At 34.9% G+C, this 18,758-nt stretch overlaps 1 protein-coding gene across 10 annotated transcripts in view; it reads left to right on the plus strand.

Moving 5' to 3' along the window:
* The window catches only part of LOC139115268 (tumor protein D54-like), a 34,337-nt gene that overhangs the window by 4,161 nt on the left and 11,418 nt on the right, over positions 1–18,758 (plus strand). For 3 of the 10 annotated variants that reach the window (XM_070677272.1, XM_070677273.1, XM_070677275.1), the window contains exon 2: positions 16,979–17,133. In XM_070677272.1, coding sequence (XP_070533373.1) covers positions 16,979–17,133 — 155 coding nt within the window. Of the gene's footprint in view, positions 1–11,353; positions 11,509–13,714; positions 14,200–16,978; positions 17,134–18,758 lie in introns of those variants that run through there. The other 7 variants (XM_070677274.1, XM_070677276.1, XM_070677268.1 and 4 more) reach the window with 6 other exon arrangements.

Here is an 18,758-nt window from a genome sequence, read left to right on the forward strand (position 1 = left end):
ACTGTTATTACCATGGTAATCTCAAGATGCAGTTGCAGTAGTGAATATGCGTTAAATTGTAAGAATTGGCCAAATCAAGTCTGTTGTCAATGGAGGTTGCAGGGATTTCTGTATTGTGCTTGCATCAAGATATCTGTTAAATTCTGTAAATTTTCCCATCCTTTTTATCAGTTTCAATCGGGAGCAGAAACAGAGTGGAACAGCTGTCTCAGAATCTCCAGTCTGGTACAACTGAACAATGCATTGAAATATTATATCAAAATTACACATGTAAGAAAAGTCAGTGGGCCATTGCTGTCAATTTTGTGACGTTTGTGTGAAGTCAGTTGGCAAAGCATACTTTTCATTATGACATAAATCATGATCTTGACATGTGGTATGGCAGAAACTTTTGATAATATTTTTGTTAATTTTATTCATTAAATGATATAAGATTTTCTTATCCTTAAATTATGTAATACTGGTAGCATGTAATGGTAAAAGTTCTATACCAACACACCATGTTATCTACACCCTGAAGTGTTATTTTGACAAGTGAATTCTAGCCAAGAAAATTTAAAAATCATTTATCAACAAAAACTTGTGGCAGACGCTATGATATGGCCTTGTGAGTATTGACATGCGAAACATATTAGGCATTTGAACACAATTGTAAGAGCAAAACAGGAAAGACGTTATTTGACACAGAAAACAAAATGAAAAACAAAACTTGCCAATGCATCAAAAGTTACAGATAGTAGAAGTTTCAATTCAGCTGATGTCAGCTTTTGTTGACAGAGTGATTAATTTGGATAATTTATGAGTTGATGGAATGCCATCATTCTCAGTTGGTTTTGACGTCAGTTTTAAGATTTGCAGGGCCTCAAAGTCCCTTGGTAGATATTTTATTTGATACTTCCAATTTGCCAAATTTATAATCCTTGACTCTCCTCTGTTAACCATTTAATAATGTGAAGTTTTGTTGGTAAAAGGCTTTTGTCTATTAAAACAGGAAATCCTAGCTTCAGTATAGCTTAAGCACACTTAAGTATCTCCAGCAAGACCTGGTAATGTTGATCACATGACTTTTACAAATATTATCTGAATATAATACCAACATAGCACACACCTGCCTCAGCTGATAAAAAACTCAGACCTTTCCCTTGTCATCTCGCTTCCATGTAATTTTCTATGGGATGAGGGCAGTGATAGTAATTATAATCAAGCCAGAATGACAAGACATACAAGTAGTTGTCAAATTTAATTGATTAAGCAATATCTGAATTTGAAATTCATCACTTTTCTCCCAGTGATCACACAAATAGTCGGCTTTATCATGAGGTTCCAATATTGTCAATTAAATAGACAGTGGCAAAATGAGAATAGATATTTTCATAGTCACACCTGAAGTTTTGATGCACCATGTGATGTACTCACTCTGTCCATTGCTAAAAATCAATTAAATTTGACAACTACTTGTATGTCTTGTTATTCCGGCTTGTTTACTATCACTACCGACATTCAGCATTTTTGTCAACACATCACTACAACATCTAGCACAATGTTTTGCAGATTGTAAATGTACTTATCTAATCAGGTTAGAGTCTATTTTGACAAATTTTAAGCCATGCAGAAAATTCAATTTTGCAGTATGCAACGATGAACTCTTGATATTTTACTGCCATTTTTAACACATAAAACATTGAGACTAATCACCATATATTCCAACAATTTCCTACTTTGAAATCCATCAAATTGTATCGTCCATAAGTTATTTATTTCCCACGTATAAATTTTGGTGGTTTTATCTCATTTGCTACATAATAACAAATTGTCGGTCACTTGCAATAAATTCAAAGTTTCCTGTCAGGAGAGTTTAGGTTGTGAGGTTAATACTATTATTTTGAGAGCATAGCTTTTTTCCTGGTGGTACTGCAATTCTGGATTGGCAATGTAATTAACTATATATATAACTCGTTGGTTAAACCTCACTAATCCAAGGATTTAATCTGAGATAATATACCCCGAACAAAATTAACATATATTTAAACTTAATCTGTTGGAATATTGATGCATTTATTAATACATAGAGTCATGTGTGTAATTACTGCACATTGGGATTAACCCTTTCAGGCCTGACTTTCTGGTAACTTACCAGAGCTACCCCTATATATAGGGGTTGAGGCCTGAAAGGGTTAATCTAATTTGCCTTAAAGTGGGGTCACAGTTGTGTCGGAACAGGCATCATGTATGAGTCTGTGGAAAGAACATTACAAATTACTCCATGTAGATCTTTACCCAAATATCTCAAAGAGATACAACGTACGACATTCTTCAATGTATCAATAATTTTGTACCGTGACTATATTCAGTGTGTGCTGATGTTAACAAAATGCAGTGCAAGTATCATAAAAAGTGATACAGATATAGAACTATTCTTTGTTTTACCATTGTGTCAGTGAAACAGCTGCGTCCACACAGGAGAATATGAAGTGTTTTGATATTGAACTGAAGGTAGGGTGCTGCCAATGGCAAATTTTTTGGAGTCAATTTCCTACTGATATTCAACAGCAAGAAATGTAGAGTAATTGTGATAATTGCAGCATAACGAAAACATCCAGGTTTGTTGCAGTGCCCTCTGACACGCATTGTCACACTTTTCAATAACAATTTTTTCAACATTCACAATTATAGATAATAACAGTGGACAATTCAAGGGCACTGAGGATATTATTAATATGTATAGTGTATTTTAATATCTTTATGCTTTGATTACCAGTTTTCATGTGACTATGACGAGTGTGACCAACGTCACATGACAATCACCTGATAGCGAAGAATTGATCTTTTAAATCACATCAGCCAAACACGTAACAGCTGTTTGTGATGTGAGTGAAATACAAAATGCCCGCTGACGCAAGCGTATCGACAAAAGTAAAACGTTGTCGTGTTCCTGACTTCAGATAGAAAGTTAAGAAATCTTTACTTCTGCAGATTGTGATATTCTTTATGTACTTGGTACTCACATCTTCCACAACCATGCAGAGGAATATGCACTCAGTGGAAGAGGAAAAATGTGCTTCAGGGACAAATATTTTAACTTTCCAAATTGTGTAGTTCTTTGAGCTGTAACTACATGTACCACTATTCCCCAAATATGAATGATTCAACATGCAAACCCTATAACTTTATGTTTATAAATATTCATAAAAATGTCATTCAGTGATGAGAGTTCCTCACTACCTGTCAAATTACAGTAACATGGAAATGATTGATGAATTGAAGTGTTGTCACCTAGTAATGGAGAAGCTTTAGCAGACTTGGTTTGTTCAGTGTTGTATCATCCTTCCCTTGCAGTATGGGTGCAAATATACCAAGAGAATGAAAGATGTTTTTATTTTTTATTTATTTATTCAGCTTTGACATAAAGTCAGGATGAGTCGCACAGGTGACTAACACCTATAGATACAAAAGCAACCCTCCACAAAAACACACATGTAACAAGTTACACATACAAAATTAAAAAACAGAAAAGACAAACGCAGAATAAAACAGTCATAAAAAAATACAAGAAAATTCAAAACAGAACAAAACAAAACAGAGAAATTAACAGAGACGGCAATTTTTTTTTTACAGCGTTGTCAGACAATAAATATTGAATTGTCAAAAATTCCCTTTTGATTTTGTTAACATATTTTAAGATGTGCCAGATTTAATGGTTGTAGCTTAGATAACAGGCCAGCAACATACAGCTGAAAACACGTCTTGCTCTTGAAACCATAGAATATCATTTGGAAGGCTTTAGCTGTGCTTGAATTGTCAACAGAGTTGATAGATATATATACATGTAGAGAAAATACTATGAATCTAGGATTTGGCCCAGTAACTGAACACACAAGTAAACATTCTGGAGATGTCTACCATGGTGATGGTACATAAATGATGCTGTGACGCAAGAGCTTCTGGAAATTCAATTGCCAGCTCTGCGTCGCATCCATGTATAAAGTGATGGAGTGAGGGTCATAGGTTGATTGGTTTCCATGGTAACATCCTGAGTAGTCATTTAATAAAGACCCTGGTGAAGACTTTATGAGGAATATAAGATTTCGCTGATGGCATTTGGCAGCTTAATAATTGAACTCTTCTTATAGAGAGTGGTGTACAGTGGTCAACAAATTTGGTCACAGAAAAGCTTTAGTCAACAAGCATTGAAGAGGTGATGCAGTATGTCATACAACTTTCCACTATACTGTCGCTTCAACAACAAACAAGAACTACCAAGCTGTCCTTCAAGGAAAATTGAATTGAAGTGACGCGTGTGAGACAAGGATTACTAACAAGTTAATATGATAGTTCCTTATCTGAAATTCATTTTGACATTGATCTGGAATCTTCAGCAACATTATGAACACAGACAACATCAATTGGAATGAAAATTGCACTCCTTATGATCAGTTGTATAGGCAAACTTCACAGTTTTTTTCTGTTCATATAGTTATGATTATAAATATGAAATGCAATAGCAAATGTAGTTAGATCTGTTGCTGGAAAAATTACTACAAGATGGCAGGTTTGCAAATTTTTCCATCAATATGTATGTATTAAAATCCATATTGTAATGAAATTTATAAAACTTTGTAATAGAGTATTTTCTCATAACAAAACAGTGAACTGTTATCATTTTCCCCTCTCTGGGCATTTAAACTTGCAAATTTTGTTTCATATGGCAAACTGACATTTTATGTAACATAATATCGGTATGTTAATCTGTGTAATGCCATGTTGCTAGGATGCTAGTTCATTTCCAATGGCATATATGAATTGTCACTGATAACCGGTATATGTCTTGAATGCCTGGTACAAGATTGAAGAGGATTGTAAGACGCGACAATTGCCAATTTCAGGATGCCGTTGTGTTTTTATTGTTCAAAATTGTCAGGGGAAATTGGGAATGGATGAAGTGTTTATCAAATCCGATGAAGATAGGATTAGATAATGATTATTATATTCAGCATTAGCTACACACAGGCTTTTAAAAAGGGGAAATTATTTTGGGGAGATTAACTCTAATCCTGCCAGACAGTATTTCTTCCATATGTGCTAAGTCAGTAAAAGGCGGTATTAAGCCAAATCTATATGTATTTTCACCAACTAGGCATTCTATGTACAATATCTAGATATTCAGGACCTTCATATATTCAAGTTTTTGTTAAAATTCAACACATGGGACATGTTATGCCTCAATGGTTGTTACCGTCTCAACTTGATGGTGATGTATCATTTTGACAGATAAGGGTTAAAATGCTAGTCATTTTTTGCATGTGACAGTATCTTTAAAAGTTTGGGTTTATTGTTACCAAGGCAACCACCAGACCATTAAGTTGATGCTGTATTTTTTCAATAAAAATATTACTTTCATATGTTGTGTACTTTCCACAAGTTCATTGTCGATGTTCATGTAAAATGTTGCCATACATAAAGAATGTATGGTCTGTAGTGCCTGTTTACCATTCCTGGATAGCCAGATTACCATGGATACTTGCAAATCTTCATTTTGAGATAGCAAGTATTTGTAAATATGGATGATTTACATACTCATAAAGACTGCTGATGTTTGCTTCAAATTTGTCATAATGTATTGTATATAGACAATATGAAATTATAAAGACAATGTATATTCGAGGAAAGATTGAATGCAACAGTGTAGATATTGTTTGAAATTTGTGCCTGGTAGTACGTCTTCCTTTTAGTGTAGACTGCACCTCAAATTTTTATACAGTACTTTTCTTGTCTATTGCTAGTGGGAGCTCATTTTGCAGCTCTTGACATAAGTAAAATTTTCAGTCTCAATTTTGTAAAAATGCAAAAATTTCTTCGCACCACTGATGAACACAGGCGTGGCGGCCATTTTAAATTTTAAATATCAGTAAATGTTAGATAATTTGTTTCTCCAGAAAAAAAAATTTGCACAGTGGACCCTAGTTATATTTGAATGTATGGTTGAAAGTTTCATGGAAGAAAGTTTGACTTTGAGAAAAAGTATGTCTTTCGGTTTTAAGGCACATACTACAGTAATAATCATCAGTGTGTTGATTGAAAATGAACAGCTTCTAAAAAAAGAATTTCGCAATATGCAGTATGTTAGATTGACAGTGGGTCTGTGAATCGATGTTAACTAAATTAAAATTCAACCGCTGCCAGGGAGAAAGAACTACAGTTTATAGAAAATGATGTACAGGGCAGGCAAAAGTACATGTATAGCTAAGAGGAAAGCTTTCTGTAACACAGAGAGAGTGAATACTGGGAATGAAATTGTGAATGAAAGATGGCTAGCTGGAGGTACAGTATGCAATATAGTATAAGAAAACAAGTTTTATTATTTATATAAAAGTCATAGAATACATCAAACATTTGAGGCTGTGAGTATTGTACAATAAAGAATGTAAAGAATGGACTTTTGAGTTGTACGAATGTGGTATACCATACATGTAGTCTCTCAGAGACGTGTGTAAACTTTAAGGATTTTTTTCTGCCTGACCCCAGCCACTGCTGTTTGTTGACCATTAACGGTTGTTGCATTCCAGCAACATTAACCCTCTTTAACCCCCATTTCTGATTTACATTAGAGAACAAAGCTATTATACATAATAGCAGTCCTTGCAAAGTATAGAGGCACCTAGGTCAACCAGGTATTCTGTTTAAAGGTACAACAATCTTGCATGCATTTGAAGTAGTTGTATCAGAGTACAAATCAAAGGTAGTTATCGATAAATGTTCCTCCTGTTACTGGTAGTGCTCAGCACTGTTCCTGCATATTGAATATTCTCAGTACCGCTGTTGCAGAACTGCAAGTATCAGTAAAACACATTTTAATATTGGATTTTACATTTCTTTCACCTTTTCAAAGGATCAGTAGCTGTAATTGTTGATGATGTTTTTCACAGTTTTGGTTTTTTAAGTCTATTACATTTTCCCATTCCTCTTCCCAAAAGCATTTTGAGGTACACATGTGTGGTATTCAGCTTGTCAATTCAGCTAATATATGGGTAGACTGCAAGTTGACAAGTGAATTCAGGTACCAACTTCTTTTAACATGGCATTTTAACTTTCTCCCTCTCATGAATGATATGCAGTGTGTGTTACAAAGTCTATTTGTTATCTCTCTGGAATTGGAGTTTTGCCATTTTAAATTTTACCACCAGTTTGCAATGGTTTCATCAGGTGAATATTGGTTAAATGGTGAATACTAAATTTCAAACTTCCATGTATAGTGATGTCATAGTAACATGCTAAATGATCTCAAGAAGGTCTAAACATTGATTTTCCTTAGTCCTCAACATTTAATTGAATTCAAGTAACTAGATACGTAGAATTTTATCTGCTACTGTAGCTGATTGGTTTCGGCAGTCAGATAGAGCTAGTAATTGTACCAGTCCTGCGTATATGATATAAGTAGATATAACCCTTGGAAGATTTCATTCCATGATGGAGATGAACAACCTTTACATTCTGTGTGATAGGAAAGGTAAACGCTGTATCAGTATCACTGTGTACTTTGTGGAAGCAATTGTCATGTTCGGGTATCTCTCCATGTCATCTTCCATTACATTCAATTATCAGCTGCTGTGAATGCAGACTTCTGACCAAGGGAACCAGATTGCTATCATCTGTTATGCTGATACACATCCCGGTATGAGGTGATACCGCAAATTACTACAAATGTAATACGGCCTCCCCAGTGATATTTGCATTACAAGACAAAATACAGCTTGATGTGTGAATTTGACATCTCTGTTTTATAGGTTCCTGTTTAAGTAAAATGCCTGTAAATATTTACAGTAAAATACCTGTAAATTTTTTTTCATTTGCGTAACTTGCATTATTTGCCATAACAGTTTATATATGAAAGCAACACATTTCCAGATATTGTTCACCAACACCACAAACATAAACACCACAACACCTGTCAGGTAACTGACATGCATACACACACCCATGCACACACATCCATCCATTCATACATACATACATCCATTCATACATCCATCCATACATATCATACACACACTCACACACAGACAAAAACACATACATACATACATACAGGCATATACTCAATAGCAAATGCCAAATGGTCAAGAACATGTTACACTGTGACTTCGCATTTATTATAAGCTGTCTTCAACTAGATTGATAGACCTGAAAATGGCAAGGTGGGAATTCTTTACTATCGTGTTTTATTTGCGTCCAAAGTCAACCACAAAGTCCCAGGTTCAACTCCAGGAATGTACCTACTGTAGTGCTGTATTGCCAAATGCAATCAAACCTTGTAAACCAGTAGCAGGCATACTGTACAATTGACAATAAAGTATCTTTTCAAGCAAAACAAGAGACTCACCCAGGAAGCAAACATATACAGCCTTTTGAAAGTCTTGTACATGTCGTTATTGCAAACTGAAAATCACATGATAGTATGATAAATTAATTGCCATGTGCAATTATGCATTAGTCATCTAGGATTTAATCACCTGTGTTGAGTGCATGGTACATTTATCAGTGTCAGAAATGTAATAAACCTAAAGTTTAGAAGCAGTGGGCATGTTTCAATTGGGATGCAGGTAATAAAGTGCCTGGAGTGTACAGCTTTGTAGTTTTGTGGTGACAGCAAAATATGATTTTAGTATTTTTCCCACTGTCACACTCAAGAAAATGATACAAAATGTTTCACGTCCTCAAATTAAATCCAGAAATGGCTCTGTGATATTGTGTAACCATATTGCATAATGCAATTTTACAATGTTGGCCACTTACTAAAATATTTAGCACACTCATAACAGATAAGACCATATGGAAGGTCCTTACTTTCACTGTAATATTTACATTGCATCTGTATAAACTTCGGATGTGATGCAGAGGCACGAATGTAAACAATGTCATGTCAGGGGAAGTTATTCAGCATAAGATAGGCTTGTAATCAAAAAGTCTGTATAAAATGCTCAGTGAGTTCATTCCATTGTATTGCCATTAGAAAATGGTATAGTGCTGGAATAGGTATCATAGCATGGTGAATTGCCACACAAAGGTAGCTGTGTGGTGCAATAACACAGACAGACTACTTAATTGCAGTTGTGTTACCCATGGGATTGCCCCAAAGCTCTACATCACATATTGTATGTTGTGGAGAATGAGACATCCTGGAATGCAATGAATGCAGTATGAGTACAATACTTATGGCTGTTATATTGAATCTATTTTATAGAGACTTGATATATCTAATTTAATCATCTTTCTGTTGTGAAGTGTTTGTCATCATTCTTCGCATTTCTCAATTAAGTATCATCTTTGTAGCCATGATACAATTACCTGGACATATGAGTGTTTGCAAGGTTGTTCAATCATCCTAAATTCCACAATACACACTTACAATAATAATTAAGTCCATATTTCAATGACAATTATTCATGTGTCAAACATTTATGCAACCAATATTGCATGCATACAACCACAGTCCCTGGGTGGGTGGAGGGACTATGATACAACCAATCTTTTCTCAATTGAATTTGAAATAGTTGTTGATGTGCAGATCAAGGACCAGAGTGTTGTTGTTTTTTGCTGTAAAATTAGTGTAAAAGCTATTTTGTGGTGACAATTACAGTAATGGTGCCAATTCTCAACTATTATATGCCTAATATATCCAACGATGTGCACTCCATACAATTCAATGGTAACTCGTTGATGATGTCGCGGGCCGCATAGTCATCATTTGTCTGAAAGTGAACCGGAACTATTTTCAACTTGATGTTCAAATTACATATTTCACATGGGAAATACATGAGAAATAGATAAACCGTATAAAAGTGATTTTAAATATATCTATGGGCCATTCGATGATGAAAATCTTTTAATTTTGTAATGGATTTTCATCTAACATGTGTACAACAGTAAACTACATGTAGCTTGTTCCAACATACAGCAAAGTTATATAATATCCAGCACAAGGTTAGCATAAGGTCACCCATTAGTTATCCTGAGAAGATTTCTGAATAAAATGTCCATCAACCAAGTTGTTAAATTATGGACTGGAAATCATGCTGTCATCCCACACATGTGACACAAACACGGATGCACTCGCGTCACTTGGTCTGCAAACACAATCAATATTAAACATAATTTGACATTGCCCAATATCTAACAAGCAACGTACTCGACAATACAGGAATTGCTTTTCATGAGTAAAATTATAACGTCCCCATGACATTTCAGAATGTAAAATTCTAAAAGCATTTATGTGTACATAGGCAAGGGATTCAATTAGATAAAGTAAACGAGGCAGCTTCCATATTGAAGTTTGACTCACAAATGTCGGCAAGCAATATCATATAGTAGTACTGGTTATGTGCCCTGTTCATTCACTGGGTCTTTTGATTTCTTTAGATGTGACCTTATAGAGTAATAATTACAATGGAACTTTCTTACATCCACAGGAAAGCTTTTTGATGAGTTCCCCAACTCTATTAATTTGAAAGTAGTCTAATTATTTGTTAGAGAAAAATAATGCACAAATCCATATGTTATCCCAAGTTTTTTTTTGTCAGTCATTTCAGTTTATTATTTTATTTCTGTGACGAAATATTATGCCTACATCTTTACTGTTGCCTTGTTTTGTGTGCTCTCCTGTCAGCAGGTGATAATAAAGTCAACATCACAAATATGCACCATACCATGGTTCTCTAAAATCACAAAAACCTTTAATTTCTACAACTTCAAACTGGAAGAATTGACATGTTTTTTTTACAAGAGCAGGTAAAGTTATCATTGGCAACCTGATTTTACAAATTACTCATACTGATAGGTTGTAGAGATAGTCTGCCCTCTATCAAACAGGATTGATTTCTGTATTGTACATTTTGCCTTTGTCGGTTCTGTAAAACATGACAACTTAAACATCACTATGCATTCACAAATTACAGTGAATATTTCATGTGACAAAGGTAACATGATTAAGTATGGTAATATTCATAATGGCACACTGCACTGAGAGTTTCCCGTCTTTTCATCATTTCAATCTTCATAATCTTTATATTCTTGATAAGACTGGGCTCAATTTAAAATTTCAATCATCTGATTGATAGACAGCATCAAGCAATAGGTGTTTTACAGTGAAAGGCATCAAACAATAGGGGTTTTACAGTTAAAGGTATTAAAACTCTAAAACTGGCGCTCTGAAGCAGAAAAGATTTTCATATCAGTGAATGTACACAATAGGTGTTTATGTGGGTGTCCGGCATGGAAAACAGAGCTCTTTTTGTGTGAGAGCAGATAATAAAGGTTGTACGGTAGAGTTAATCAATGACATCATAGGTCAATATGTAGGTGTAGCTGATCACTGTATGTGGCATTGTTGACATAGAGAGGTTGGAGCCTGATTGCTGAAGTCCCCTGTGTCACTCCACAACATGGCCACGTAAAGCTCACCAGTTTCCTCAGCCACCATGAACACCTTTTGGAATAAATCCTATTATCCGGAAGGTTAGAACTTTTTTTTCTCTTTCATGTTCTCAAGTTGGCAGAGGAATTGTGATTTTGGTATGCTGTGGGTGAAAAATTTAGTTTCGAACAGATTTCTGGAGAAAAATGATTTGTGACATGGTCCAAAGTTCAATAGTAGTGAACAGTGTACAGGTTTACAGTATGGCAATCAGTATATTTTTGTGAAGTTTTCTCAGAAATTTTACCGGTGACTAACTTTAGATCAGTTCTGTATGTAGAATTTTTTTTATACCACACCAGTTCATGGCTTGATTTTATTTTAGAATGTGACACATGACATGTATGAATACAGCTGCTACTGCAACTGAGATTGGTTCATGTCTGTGAAATCACATATGTGAATATAATGATTGATATTATCATACCATGTACAACCATTGGCAATCATGCCCAGAAGCCAGTTGATATGAAGGTATATTTTCAGCTTGTCATATCATAGGCATGTCCAGATTTACGATTTACAACCGTATAAACATGCTATGAAATGTAGCTATATCAGTCGCAAACCAAATAATTAACTACAAATGAAATCTCCTTATGACGAATTTTGATGGCGTCACTTTTACTTGCTACGATTGTTTCGCATAACTAGTTGGATGAAATGTGTGAGGCAACCATGTATGTTATTGAAGAATTTTACAGAGACTTTTGTGAATAGCTTTTGTACTTTTTTATGGTGGATTTGAAGTGTGTTATTGTGGTAACATGGCACAAAGGAAGACGCTTTTCAAAGTTCAACATTCTACCATCAAGAAACTCATAATAGGCAAGTTTATTGTGACAAAAACAGATGTTTAATCTTTATCTCATCAAGTTTTAATTTTCAACTTTTATGTATTCAGTAATTTTATACTGCAGTCAAAATCAGTAATGGGAGTACTTTATGTGTTTGTTAGATTTTCAATATTTTTTCCAGGGTAAAAACTGAGATTTTAAATAGTTCTTCCTAGTTTTATATTTGTATAGCAGTTTCAGTGAGGTTTTCCACATTATATGTTGTATAGTGAGGTTCACTTATATGTATTTATCTTACACGGCAACTGAGTAAATACAGTGCACATGTAGATTGTCTATCCTGTGGACTAGTACTAGAAGCCTTGTAAATTTGCTTGCATGGTAACAACTGACATCAATGTACCAGGGAATGATTTTTTGCAAATTGCTTTCTAGAAAATGTCAATCTATATCCAGCTCATCGCCCCTCTTCTGCATGGTTTTCTATACCAACATCATGTCTTGATTGCAAAGATATTGTAATTGATTTCTGTGTAATGGTTCCTTTGATGGCAGTGAAGCTAGCATGCCGGTATCATTTTTAATCACAGACAAGGAGAATTTTCTCCTTGTCGGTGTTTTAATCTTAAAAAAACAGAACTATGTTTGACATTTACCCAATCTACTGACATCTCTGACAAGTATATTTATGCTAACAGCCAGTCCAATTTGTATCATGGTTGATATCATTGATTTTGTTTATTTTTTTATTTCAAACTTAATTTCAACATATGTATAATGGCAGATACATGTTTACACCATAAAGATGTTCAGTTTCGTACTGTAGACTGAAATACAGCTGTCTCACTTTCCGGTGTCTACCTGCTGTTGTTTTGCTGAGGTCATTGTACAGATGATTATCTTAAATTATGGTCAAATTTTCTGTGTAAATATCGGTGGTTGTGTGTGGTTTCTCATGACGTCACCTGATTCCGCCGCTTAGTCACCATTGGAGCAGTTAGTGTACTTCTATCAGTGTACACTGACGGTAATTTAGTGTACTCTACGACACAGAAACAGGATGCTGAAGTCCTTGCATGGAGTAGGGCTACCCTACGGAAATTTGACATGAAATTGGGAATTAAATCGTGGAGTATTATTGTGAAGGGAAGTTTTAGGGAAAGCCTTAATTTTTAGTCAACCTTCAATGTGACATTCATGTGTGAAGAGCCAGCTCACTCAGGTGAATATTGTGATATTTTTTAAATCAGACTTAATTTTCCAAAGTTTTGTATAATTTGGCAGGTGGCTTTACATGTGTTTTACATAGTTCTACCTACTGGGAGATCCATTGCAGAATATGTAAACCTTGGTTCCTATGCTAATTATACATTGAAATATAGCTCATTGTGCGTGACCCCTCCTGTACTAGCCTTGTTACCCCCCCATTTCCGGAATGGTTTGGTCACAGGTGTGAACAGGAAGGAGACAATGGTATGCATTGTAATAATTTCCAACTAACTTGAAAGTTTGCTTTGAGTTTTAAAAGTTGGTGTGGCGGTCCGTGGTGAACTACCATTTCTTTTATTTCTTTTGCCTGCTGGAGCCTGTTCATTATCTTTTCGTGGTCTGCAGTCCGTCCACTTCTGCCTTTCATGAGCTGCCTGTAATCTTTCTCTGATACCAGTGGTTGAATTTCTGATAAGGAGTGGTTGATATTTACAATGCGTGAGAAAAGATCCCAAGACTCAGGTTTTTCGTGGAGTGATGTTGTCAGCTTGTCCTCATTATCGACGGATGACGGTGAGGTGAACTGCGTGGAGCTCAGCGATGAGTACGATGAGTACAACACAGATATGGATTTAGAACTCACAACCACGTTGACAAGCTCCGAGAGTTACCTTGAATATTTACACTTAATACAGAACTCTGCTGAAACAGAAACCAAGAAAGGTAGTAAGTTTTTCAATTCTTGGCAACTGTACTATTAATGTTACCCGATCAGTTTGGTTTGAAATATTTAAATTAAAACAGAGCTTGTTATGTGTTTGCTGTCCGGATATAGAGACAGATGTTGTTATATTGGAGGATAGCTTTTAGGGTCAGCTCTGTTTGCCAGACTTACTAGTATTATAAAAAGAAAGCAAATCTTCAGGTCAGATGAAAGAAATTGCCTTTTGTTATATGTTGTCAAGAAGGGAAAATTGTTTCTGTCATCCAAGTGATCTTAAATATTATTTTCAGTATTTCTATCTGGACATTTTTGTTCAATGTGAAAATAAGGTACAGTCTGTGTTATGAAATTCCGATGACAAGACAGGGCATCGTGTCTGAGTGTTGTTTACACATGTCAGTTTAAAGTATGGTTAACACACATCATAATTTATATGATGTGTACAAGGAACTATATTGCCATAAGCCATTATCAAGTCATACAAGGTCAGTAAGCAAGAATAGTAGGCGAACTTTGATCATGGTGGAAAAAAGTTCTGTTCATTTTTAACCCTTTGAGTGCCAAAGTCAATTTTTGTCGCCAATATACTTCAATCAAATTTTTTCTGAATTTTGCCAAAATTTTGATAAAAAACTATATGTTATGACATATGGTGATCATTTGGTCCAAAATTATCAAAAAAAGTACAGAAAAATTCAAAAAAATTGGTAAAATGTTGCACTAAAATTTTGGTGGGAAAAATTACAGCACTCAAAGAGTTAAAGGGATTTCTTCCAAACCGCACCAGATGTAGACAACTTTTTACTTACTTAGGGAATACAGAATGAATTAATGATACATGCTTTTCTCAACCATACACTAATAAAAAATTTCCAAATGTTTGGGTTTTTTTTGATATTTTATATTGAAATTGTTCAGTAATTAAGAGTGCAGGATTTGTCAGTGTTTTTCTGAAACAGTATATTAACTACTGGTATATGTCACAGATGAGAGGCCAATAGTGTACAAACATGTTGTTTTGTAGTTGTACCATTCAAAGTTGCTTGCAACTTCAGTCTTTTTATGAGTATCAATTGCAAAACATCAAGCTGCTTTAGAATTTCCATGCCATCAAATTTTTCTGTGCTGACTTTAAATACGAGTATAATGGACCAAATTCTTTGAAATAGCAGTATGTGTATCTGATGTGCTGATTTCTGCTTTTATTTTTGTTCTCTGACGAATATCATACATAGAATATTATTGCAAGCTGTGAAAATTGTACAAAATGTGGTAATCTGTCTCTGAAATGATTTTCAAAATGAATTGAAAATTCCTCTACAATCTGGGCATTAATAATAATATTCACGTCAGAGATTTTTCACCATGTTGTATTTAATCATTATTTGAACCGTTGTGATTGTACATACTGGAAATATACTAACACTAAGTTTTTTACAGTATTTTGGTTTTGCTTGACTCTGGAAAATGAAAATGTTCATTTTAGACAAAGCTTGGAAAGAGATGTGACCAGGATACAAAGTGGTTTTTCAACACAATGAACTCTTTGATACAAGTCTAGAGTTTAGAACTGCTATCAAAAGTGGTTTTAAACAGTACCTGTCCGTGTAACCTAAGACTGTATTTTGATTTAGTGCTGTTTTTTTTGTGTTTGTGTTTTGTATTCAATAAGTGACTGCTTACCTGGGAATTGTCTTCTGTTCACTACTTTGTCTAAGAAGTCATTGCCCGTATACCAGAAGGTTTATGTGACGCTGGCACTTTCCTCAGTTGACGCCCAGTGACAGTGTGTCGTTTGTATAGGAACACAATAGAGCCAGTATGATACAGTGCTGTCTTGCTGCCTCTAAACTCACATAAGTGTTGTGTTTCCTTTTCAGTTGAGATGTATTTCAAACTCAACTTCACAGCCAAACTTTCAACCAGTGATTATGAGCGTATTTTTTCTATTGAGTATGAATTCCACTCCAGGCCTGTAAACTGTGATTGTGCCTTGTGTCTTTTACACATAATTTGCATTTGCAAATTACATATATCAAGTACCCTGTAATACTTATTTTCCTATGAACTGAAATATGACTTGTTATTGAAAGTTAGACGGCTAATTGCCATTTATCAGCAATCAAGTAAGGGGAGGATCCCTCAGAGGGTGTGCAATAACATGTCACACATATTAAAATGAAGTCATATTATCATTGGAAAACAGTTGGTGAATATCTTGTCAAATTTTTCAGCAAATAAACAGCAGAAAATGAACAGACAAGATGCATGCCAAATGGATTTTTTATCTCGCCTGTTCAATAAGGCATGAGTCAATGTCTCAAAATCTAGTTTCCTTCCCAAGGAGTGAAATTTTTCATCATGGTTCGACTCAAACTTTCTCCTTGCTCAGACAATGGTTATGTCACATAGCAGTATATGTAGAAGGAAATCACTTGTACAAAACTCAGTAGAGAGGGACAACACATGACAAGAGAAAGGATTTGAAATCTGGTTCAGGCATGTTTTATGTTTTATATAATATGTTCATTGCTGTCTCCTGTGAATTCATTGAACAAGTAGCCTATTATACATAAAGCAGACTTTGTTAATACATGTATTTTGCATTTTTGGTGGGAATTTTTTGAGGAAAGACAAAAAAAAACATATTTCCACAAATCCTGTCAGCTTTGTATTACAGTGCTTGTAACAGTATTGTTATTTCCTAAGGGAACTGTTCTGAACTCAGGTAATGCAGATTTGTTTATAAGCTTTTGTGTTGTTGTTTTTTTTGCTATACAGAGGAGCCATTGTATGACAGCCCCACAGAGTCTCAACCTCTTTATGATAGTCTGTCATCGCCGTCTGCAGGGGGTGGAGACGAAACACTGTACACTAACCCTGACCTCGTCAATGATGACGAAGAAAAAGAGGCTTTAAAAACTGAACTTGAAAAGGTAAGTTTTGGACAAGAAAATTGTTGAGTGAAACTGAAAGTCCGAAGTAACAATAACTTTCGATAATTGAATTCAGCATGCTGGTTTCATTTGTTGAGTACACTTTCTGCGTGTTCTACTATTAGCATATTGAAATACATCTGCCCTTTTTGAACTGTTCTTTCCCAACAACCAGGTATATGCGCATGAGTTGCATTGTTATGATTGACTAGTACATTAATATACATACAGATTGTCAACAATGACAATGCATGCCATACATGTACACACAAGTGCTACAGGTTGTGTTGTGTCCTTGAATGCAGAGTATTTATGTATCATGTGCACCCCCCCCCCCCCCTCAAAAAAAAAAGAGAACACTGCCCAGCCTGTTGGGCTTTAAAGACAAACAAATGGACAGAAAAAAAGGGAAAACCCATTGAACTGTGAAGACACTCCTCAATTGCTTGACATTTACTTTGATCCCTTTTATCTGTCAATTTTAGTATGTGTCTTTGTTTTCAATGACATGAACCCATAGTCTCAGAAATAGAACAGGAAGGCATTAACCCTGCAGCACAGAGCATTGAATACCCAAATATACACTGTGCCTTGTTTCTGTGATAATAGTATTTGCCATGCTTGTATTATGAGTGAGAAAAAGTATGATGTTGTGCTTGTGAAAAATACAAGATATGACAGCATCTTTTCTAAAAAATAACAAATGTTCATTTCCTGATAGTATCTATAATCATTAAATTATTAAATGCTTCACACATATATTTGGTCTCATTATTTTCAAACTTGTTATCAAGGGCATAAATATTGCTAAACGTCTCAACAGTAAATCACATGTCCTTTCCCTCTTTTTAATTTCTCAGTAGAATGTGCAAGATTTCATTAACCCTTTGAGCGCCAAAGTCAAATTTTGTCACCTTTATCATATGTACACCAGTCAATATTTTCCTAATTTTTTGCTAAAATTTTGATAAAATTATGTAGCCAATGAAATGTAATGTCCATTTGGTCCAAAATTATGAAAATATTACATAAAAATTCATAAAATCAGTAAAATGTTGCATCAAAATTTTTGGCAGGAAAAATTACAGCGTTCAAAGGGTTAAAGTCAGGCAAAGTTGCCAAAATTTACTGTAGGTTATTATATGTGTAACCTGTATTTGGTGGTATACATGTACTGTATTACACACATTCAGGCTGCAACAAAGATATTGTTACAAAGTGCATGCTTGTCAAGGATTTGGTTTGTCAGTTTGGCTGATTCATGTTGATATCAGAGTCCCTTTATTAAAATGCTAAAAAAGAATGAATGTCAAAGTGTTCTTCAAAACTTTTGGAAATTAATCTAACATGAATCATGAAAATGGCACTATGTTTCCACTGATGTTCTCTATGAAACTGTAGAAACTACTCATCAAAGGATGCAACCACTAGCTGCGGTGATAACATCAGCTGTACTAAGACAAAATTTGTCAGAATTTCTGTAGGCAGCAGTGAAATGTCATGTGCACATGACTGTATTTGGTAACAAACCTGCAATTGCGATCAGCACTATTCGTTTTTGTTTACAGCAGTGCAGGGTGTAACACCAACATTTTGACATTTTTCTAATACACCACTGTGTTGTA

This window comes from Ptychodera flava, chromosome 17, assembly GCF_041260155.1.
Source record: "Ptychodera flava strain L36383 chromosome 17, AS_Pfla_20210202, whole genome shotgun sequence".
Lineage (NCBI taxonomy): Eukaryota > Metazoa > Hemichordata > Enteropneusta > Ptychoderidae > Ptychodera > Ptychodera flava.